This window comes from Gossypium raimondii, chromosome 11, assembly GCF_025698545.1.
Source record: "Gossypium raimondii isolate GPD5lz chromosome 11, ASM2569854v1, whole genome shotgun sequence".
Classification (NCBI taxonomy): Eukaryota; Viridiplantae; Streptophyta; class Magnoliopsida; order Malvales; family Malvaceae; genus Gossypium; species Gossypium raimondii.
The window spans coordinates 452086-460510 of record NC_068575.1 but is presented as its reverse complement, the minus strand read 5'-3'; the positions used below and the strand labels follow the sequence as shown (position 1 = coordinate 460510).

The 8425-nt window shown below is 29.8% G+C and overlaps 2 protein-coding genes across 2 annotated transcripts; both read right to left on the bottom strand.

The window, feature by feature from the left end:
• Positions 1-1044: 1044 nt before the first annotated feature.
• LOC105761789 (transcription factor MYB1R1) lies at positions 1045-2598 on the bottom strand. Its single transcript, XM_012579711.2, has 3 exons — positions 2239-2598; positions 1932-2140; positions 1045-1735 (listed from the first exon to the last, which is right to left on the bottom strand). Exons 1-3 carry the CDS (start codon positions 2537-2539, stop codon positions 1325-1327), a joined length of 921 nt encoding a protein of 306 aa, XP_012435165.1. The 5' UTR covers positions 2540-2598; the 3' UTR covers positions 1045-1324.
• Positions 2599-6365: 3767 nt separating this feature from the next.
• LOC105761790 (WUSCHEL-related homeobox 8) lies at positions 6366-8425 on the bottom strand. The gene is made up of 3 exons (XM_012579714.2): positions 8013-8425; positions 6621-7016; positions 6366-6547 (listed from the first exon to the last, which is right to left on the bottom strand). The coding sequence occupies exons 1-3, from the start codon at positions 8197-8199 to the stop codon at positions 6459-6461; spliced, it is 672 nt and encodes a 223-aa protein (XP_012435168.1). The 5' UTR covers positions 8200-8425; the 3' UTR covers positions 6366-6458.

The following is an 8425-nucleotide window of genomic DNA, read 5'->3' as shown; positions in this document are numbered from 1 at the left end:
CACATGTTATTACGTATATGACTCTTTGAAATGACTTTTCAAATATATAATAAATAATATATTTTATAATTAATTTTAAAATTTTCAATGAATGAAAAAAACGTGTTTTTAAAATATATAATAAGATTTGTGTATATAGCTTTGATTTACTCGAGTGATGTCTGCAGGGGTGAAACCGGGGCTCGTAAGATTTCATCCCTAAAATGTAAATTTTTATATTTAGTTCTTTTGAAATTTTTAAAATTTAAAATTAATAAAAATAAATTTTATTTTGCCCTAAAATGATAAAATTTTGATTTAATCCTTTAAAATTATAAAGATAGAAGCTATTAAAATGATGAAATTATATTTTTAGTATTGTAAAAATTACAATTTAATTTCGGCCTCCTAAACAAATTTTCTTACTTTGCCCTTGAATGTATGAGCAAACAGTCTAAAAAATTGGGTATGTGTTAAAATGGCAATCACGTAAATATAAGAATATCGAGTTACATATTTTTATTTTTAATTTGTCAAAATTCCTAAATCCCATTAGAGATTTCGCCCACAAAGGGAACCAAACAGACCATATTGATCGGTTCATCTATTTAGATTCAAAAGTGGAAGAGCTTTGATAAAAATATAAACAAAAAAAAAATGAGTTTGGACAAAAAATAATGCTCATTTTCTTAATGGGTCGAGCTTTAAATAGGATTTTTTGGCCCAAGCTCAGCCTGAATAAGTTGTTTTGTTGTTATTTCGTTGCTGTTTTGTTACAATTTTGCTATTATATTGTTATTATTTTGTTGTTATTGTTTGGATATTATATAATTATTAATTTTGTTACTATTTTAGAGACATTTGTTTGCTAAGTTGTAATTATTTTAGTATTATTTAAATATAAATATTCTTTTTAATGTATTCTCAAATTGTTCGGAAATATTTATTTTGATGTTTGTAGTGTATTTGATTTTAGATAAAAAATAATATAAAAAAATTAATACAAGTGGACTAAATCAAGCTTGGATAAAATTTTAAGCCTATTTTTTGAACCGAACACGAACCTAAAAAATAGACCTAAAATTTTATACCGACCATGATCAAATTTACATACAACCCACAAAATTAAAGAGAAGACAACCCCACTTTTCTTTAATTTAGACTCCTGCTGCACTAATTATGATGTGCAAAACAAGGAATTTCACCTAGTTACCCAACAGTCTAATAATTTTTTTTCACTCTAATGCAATCTCAGTAATAATTATGCTGTACAAAACAAGGAATTTCACCTAATTACCAAATACTCCAATAATTTTTTCACCTAATTATTTACTTCATTTAATTTTCAAGCAACGCTGATGATGCTATTGTTATCCCCATTTGACATGACAACGAGAGTAGACGAGTGTGCCGCTGCTGTTGATTGCTCATCGGCGGATGGTGTCGAGAGTTTTAGCGATAGAGGTAAACGGTCTTCTTCGGCTTTCTGGTTTAAATTAAGATCAGCCATTTTCGATGATGGAGGAGCGGGAAGAACCGGTATTGGACAGATAACATAAGAAGAGGTGTTCGCTTTGGGGCTCGGCGGCCTTGATATGAGATTCTCCTTCGAGTTATTATTTTCTGTTACTGATAAATCAGTCAAACTTAGAGTTGCCGGAAACGTTGTCGGCATAGAAAATCCATTCATCTGTGGTGACGAAACGTTTTCTTGATGGGCGACTTCATCTTCTTCCAATATGGTCGAATTTATGAACTGCAGGATTCATCACGAAAATCAAATATATTAGAATTTATGAACCGTAGGATTGAATATGATACCTATCCATGGGTCGGGTCAAGCCCGGACCTATAAACAAATCTAGAATTTTGTTAGGACCTGACTCGACCCTTAGATAAGTCTAAGATTAATAATGAAAATCAAATTTAAATAAATATTTATAGATACTTACCGAATCAGTTGTTATATCAAAAAGACTAGATCTGCGACGCCTCCGATTCAAGTTATTTCGCCTAAGAAAATACTTTTGAGCGTGACTAGCCACTTGGATCGGTGTACGTGTCTTCACAAAATTTCTTGAAATTCCTCTCCAATCCCCTTTCCCTACTTTTTGCAACCCCAATAAAAATAGTTTATGTTCCTCTTCCGTCCATGGTACACCTATAAACAAAATCAAAATTTCAAAATAAAAACTAAAAAATCAACATTAATCTATTCATTAATATGTAATTCAATCATGAATATTTGAATTATTATACCTCTCTTGCGTTCACGGCTTCTTCCTATTCCAGATCCATGAAGAACGTCATCAGAAGCATAGCCAGCATCGGCGTTAGAAACCTGAGGTTGATCGAACTGAGAAAGATTATTCATGCTAACACTTTTCCTGAACGACCCTTCCATGACTCGAACACCGAATAACATGATACCCTTCTCTTCCCCTCCTCCACTTCCACCGCTGCCATTGCTTGCATCACCGGCAACAACTTCACCGCACGTACGAGAGTTGTGGCCGTTGTTTCCACAGTGAGAGCAGCTACGAGACATACTCGTGGTCATGAAAGGGAAGAGAATCGTTGAATCCTAAATGAAGAAGAAGAGAAATGGAATATAAGAAAAGATAACTAAAGGGATGCTGTGGTTCATATATAGTGCAAATTAACCAGTGCTTTACAAGGACTCACTGAAAGCTACATCATGTCTTACTGAAGTTCAATATCTACCATAAAATCTTGATTTTCTAGATCATGAATCAGGACCCTCCAATGTGCCCAACCCCTTTAATGATTTAAATAAGGCCATTGTTTTAATAATACTTGAGTTGGTACATCCATCACATGGTGGATGTTTTATTTTGTTTTCACTTAAACAACTAGTTTAGAAAAGAGTAAAATATTAAAGGGTTTTCCTTTTTGGGTAAAGTGTCGATAAAAGTTTACAATTTAGACATTCACATTACATAATTCGTTTATTTTGGTCATTACGTTAAAATCTCAAATGGAAATCTAACATGACATTTTTAAAAATGAACGAACTATGTAATGTTAGGGGTGTCAGTGGGGCGGGTTTCGCGGGGTCTCGCCCTACTTTGCACTCAATTGGACGAGGATGGATACAGGTTTCGCAGGTAGTGGGGTGAGGATGGGGACAAAATTAGACCCGCAATGGGTGGTGGGACAAGCGTAGGCATGACCTTGTACCCACCTCGTCCCCACCCGCCCTGTATATTATAATAAGAATATTTAAAAAATAAAAAATTAATTTTGATAACAGTACTCAACTCACATTCACTGCTATTTTGTACTTGTATTGCATTTAAATACATTTATGATGTATTTGAGACATTGTTTGTATTTGGATATTATGTAAGGACTTTATTTTCTGAGATTTTTAAACTAGTGTTGAAGTTATAATTTTTTTACCAATTAAAGGGTCGCGACGACTTTTTTTTTTAAATGGTGACAGTTGAAATAATGTCACATATGTGATGGGAGTTTGGAAGACAGGTATTTCATACTTTGTTCATAAAAAAAATTTATTTATATCTATTTAACTAATACTTATAGATATATCGTATGAAGTGGGTTGCTGCGCGAGTATAGCGGGGATTAGGTGGGTTTGAGGACCAACGTAGGTTGTAGGATGGGGATGGTTTTCAGTTTCGTACCCGCAATGGGTTGCAGGGCAGGGACTGCGATGAAACCCCTGTACTCGCCCCGCCCAATTGACATCGCTATGTAACATGGGTGCCTGAAATGAAAATATTCTGTAGTTGAGTGACTATATGTATAGTTGACCTTTTTTCTTGGACTCTCAACACAAACTCAAATTGCAATCCTAACAATCATATTATTGGGAGGAACAATTATGAACCTACAAGGATACGTGTTAAAAGACTATAAAAGAGAAAAAGAAAAAATTTTCACCGTCTTCCTTAAATAATTAAATTTATTTTGTGTTGATGTGTGAATTTTTAATTAGGTAAAACTATTTGAGAATAAAAAAACAAAATAAAATAATTTAAACATGGGTATATTCTAAGGTTCAACCTGGACGAGATATAAATCATGGGGCCATTTGGGTTTAGGTACAATTCGAAACAATAATTTAAATGATGTGGAGAAGAGATATAATATACTTTTTTAGGAAACGATAAATGAATAAGTAAGAAGTGGGTAAACTATATCATTAGTCATTAAACTATAAGTAAGTTTTCATTCCGGTCACTTAACTTTAAAAAGTTACAAATTGATCACTGAACTATTCAAAAATTTTAATTATAGTCAATGGGAAAGTAAAATCTATATATGACTTTCTTTGTTTGCATTGCCTACACCAATCGAAAGCTCTCTTTCCACTTCTCTTTTACAATTCAATTTTTTTTTATGAAATTGCTTTGGACGTTATGAATTTATGAACCAAAATTCAAACTTGGATCTAAAATCTACTCATCGATGGGTATTAATCCACCATATCGATGGTCAAATAATCGCTTAGAGATCGTTGGTGGAACTTAAAAAAAAAACACTTGACAGTCTAGTGACTTAAGTAAAAGCTTCTGAATAGTTCAGTGATTTTAATGAAAATTTTTTAATAGTTTAATAACCAAATTGTAATGTTTTTAATTAAGTGACTAACATAAAATATTCATTTATAATTTAGTGACTAATGGTGTAATTTACCCATAAAAATTAGGGGAGAATGTAAATGATTAAAGAGAAGGGATGGTGGAGGGACTGAGCATTTCTCTACCGTCAACTTGGCATATTCGCTGCTCCTTCTTTGCTTATTTATTATCACCCTTAGTGGTGGGTGTAGATGATAAACATGGACCCCATTAATCACCCACTTTCTATTATGGCCATATAAATAAATAATGGATTTTGTAAAATAAATAAATAAAATAAAAAAAAACAATCATAGATGAAAAAAGGTCAAATTTTGCTAGTAGATCCTGTACTTTGAATATGTTTTGGATTTAATACTTGTACTTTAATTTAATTATTTTCAGTCTGACCAAATGGCAATTATTAAATTCATTAAGTTGTTATATTATTTTCAAAATTTGATGCATCAAACATATTATTCCATGTGCAATACATGTCAGCTTACTATTTTCACATATTACTTTCACACACACACAAAAAAAAGTTAGTATATTTAATGACTATCGTTTACATTAAGACTCAATTTCGAAATCCTAATCTGTCTATTTCATTGAAACGACTTTCGAAAAATGATTTCAAAAAGTTAATATTTTCTAGTGTTTGGATAAATCTGTGTAAAATATTTTATGTTGTTGGGCAGATTTCTTGAAAATATTTTAGAAAAGTTGTTTTAATGAAACAAATATACATATGAGATTTTCTTATATTTTCATTGTTTAATTGAGTTTATTTTATATCTATAAATTTATATTTTACATTGTTCTTTAAACAAATATTAGAGTGCAATTTCCTTTAAACAATCGAAATTTATATTATAATAAAAAATATGTTGTAAAAATCAATGTCATATATAAATATAATAATAAATAATTCTTGATTAAAACTTAATTTAAATTACATATTATATATATATGAGAGTACATATTGACACATTAGAGTTGTAAATGATAAATGATGTTAAGTATTATTTAAACAAATACTCATATTTATATAATTAAAATATCATATTTTATACTAGGTTAAAATATGTCATAAGTCCTTGTACTCTTCAGAAATTTAAAATTTAGTCAATGTAATTTTATCTTTGGGTTAGTCATACTTTTAGATATAAAAATCAGGTTCAATTATTAGCATTATTAAAAATATTTTGTTAAATTAATGATCATTATAACGATATTTTTAGTTACATGAATATCAAATATTTTTATTTAAAATGTGACATCAATAAAATTGAAAAAATAACAATGTTAATAATAATTGGACTTAATTTTCAAATCTAAAAAGTAGATGGACTAAATTCTTAAAAATAAAAATATATATATTAAATTCTAAATTGGTGAAGAGTATATTGACTTATGACATATTTTAATATTTATATTACAAAACATTTATTATTAATATAGTTATAATTGTAATAAATATTTATTATTAAAATATTAATATTGAATATTTTTCACTAAAAATATTATTTAAAATTATAATTAAAATATTAAATAATTTATTAAAATAAAAAATTATATTAATAATTTATTATATGATTAGATATAGATAATTACATATATATTAAATAATATTGAAAATTATTATATTTTATTAATTTTAAATATTTTTAAAATAAAAATATATTATAAATATAATAATAAGTTTGATTTGTTAATTTTATATAAAAATCAAACCACTATACTTTTTAAAAGAGTAAATTATTTTATAGAAAAAACTTATTTTCAGTTGACTAAATTATTTTTCATTAAATAAAAGTAAATACAGAAATAAATCCAACATGTTCGGCCCTAAGACAAAACCGCAAGACATCATCCTAATAACCCAAATTGTTCAACTAAATTATTGTAAGGATCATAGCCTCGTGAAGATTCCTCTTTACCCATCAACTGATCAATCCCTGCAAAAAGAACTTTTTAAAAAAAAAGGAAAGTTATGATTTCGACACAAGACCAAATGCTACATTTTAGTACCTGATTCAGAACCTTGGAAATAGAAGCTTTCAACCCCTTGTGAGAAGCTGTCAATGAAGTCCAGACCTACTGGTTTGGTCTTTTTCTCTTTTGTGCTCACATCTGGTTCAGGTTCAGCATTGGCTGAACCAGTAGAGATCTGAAATTTTCTTTTTGAACGAGCACGACGATTCTGAAACCAATTATATACATTAGTTTCAGAAATTTGACCATGTTGTGCTAGTTCAGATGCTATCTCTTTGATTTTCTGCTTGCTTGGTGTCCCGGTTCCTTGCTCATATATATTCTCTAGAATTTGAAGTTGTAATGGCGTTGGAGTCCATCGCTGTCTAGGAGTGATCTTGTGCCCAAAAGAGGCTGATATTGGATCACAGTATAGATTTCCCAACCTTATGCCTGAAACCAAAACAGCAATTGATGATAGGACTGAGGCAGCCAGCCAACGATTTTCTCTAAGCTTTTAACTCTATGGTACTTAGACCAGATGCGGTACGAGGAACAAAATCGGAAACAAAACCTGTTATTTATTTGGTAAGCATTAAGCAATATGATAGACTAGTCATACAAAAAGGAAATACAATTTTACGATTCTCACGATTTATTTCTATAAAGTAGAATTAGATCTGATTATGAGTCGGTCTGATACAAGATTTTAAGTTCAGATCAGACTCAAAAAATGAATCTAAAATTCTACCTAAGCTCAACCCAAATTAAAAATACTAAACCCAAATCCATTCCGACCCACTCGTATTAAATTAATTTAAATAATACTAAAATAATTACATCTTATCAAGCAAAAATGTCTAAAATAATAACAAAATTAATAATAAAACAAGAGTTATATAATATCAAAATAATAACAACAATATAATAACGAAATGATAGCAAAACAACAACAAAATAACTGATTTGAGCCAAGCCGAAACCAAAAAACATCACCTGAGGCCCAACTCATTTAAAAAACGGACGTTATTTTTTATCCGACCATCTACATATAAAATATTTTAAAAAACCCAACATAACAATATTTTTAAAATGTTTGTAAAATACTATAAATAATATTTATATAAAATTTTATTCTAGAAACTGCTTGATATTTATTTTTAGAAATCAATGAAAATTCCAACAACATTTGCTACTTAAAAAAACAAAATTATATTAAAAATAAATAAATGAATAAATTAAAAATCCAACATCTAAAAAAACGTGGCCTTTCTTTAAAATCTTCATCTTCTCAAAGAGAAAACTGCAGCCTTCAATGAAAGCTTTTTTTTTTTTCACTTTTGCTTCTGTAAAACCTAAATTGCCGATTTGGATCAAATAAGAATCCAAATGGTGAACTCAACTGGGGAACATGTCGAAAGAAACAAAAGAAGCAAGAGAGAAGAGAACCAGTAAAATCGTGGTGGGCAGACATGGATTTGTGCAACTCGGCAAGCTGTTCAGAAATGGCTGAATAGGCAACGATCTGTTTCTTCAGTTCCTCTACCTGTTCATCACTCATCACTTTCCCGCAAACCCCATTCTGAATTTGGTACTGCAAATACTCTTCTTCTCCATGTTGATTCTCCCGCTCCATTTTTTTTTTTATCTCTGTATTCCCTTTAGAGACTTTTTAACTTTGGAATATCTGTTTGTCAATTTATGGGAGAAAAAGCTATAACAAAGAGCAAAAAGCTATCTTGAATAGAAATTTTGAGGAATTAAGGGAGCAAAAAGCTGCGTTAATTAGCAGTGTAGAAGATTCTTCATCATTGACTTTATGACTGATTTGGATGAGGTTATTTCCATCAATTATGTTAGAA

Coding starts and splice junctions, on each gene's coding strand:
- LOC105761789 (XM_012579711.2), bottom strand. CDS start 2,539: ATGACCACGAGTATGTCTCGTAGCTGCTCTCACTGTGGAAACAACGGC. Junction 2,141..2,238: donor AAGCCGTGAACGCAAGAGAG/GTATAATAATTC, acceptor TTTTGTTTATAG/GTGTACCATGGACGGAAGAG. Junction 1,736..1,931: donor TTGATATAACAACTGATTCG/GTAAGTATCTAT, acceptor TGAATCCTGCAG/TTCATAAATTCGACCATATT.
- LOC105761790 (XM_012579714.2), bottom strand. CDS start 8,199: ATGGAGCGGGAGAATCAACATGGAGAAGAAGAGTATTTGCAGTACCAA. Junction 7,017..8,012: donor TGCCCACCACGATTTTACTG/GTTCTCTTCTCT, acceptor TTTTGGTTTCAG/GCATAAGGTTGGGAAATCTA. Junction 6,548..6,620: donor TTTCCAAGGTTCTGAATCAG/GTACTAAAATGT, acceptor TTCTTTTTGCAG/GGATTGATCAGTTGATGGGT.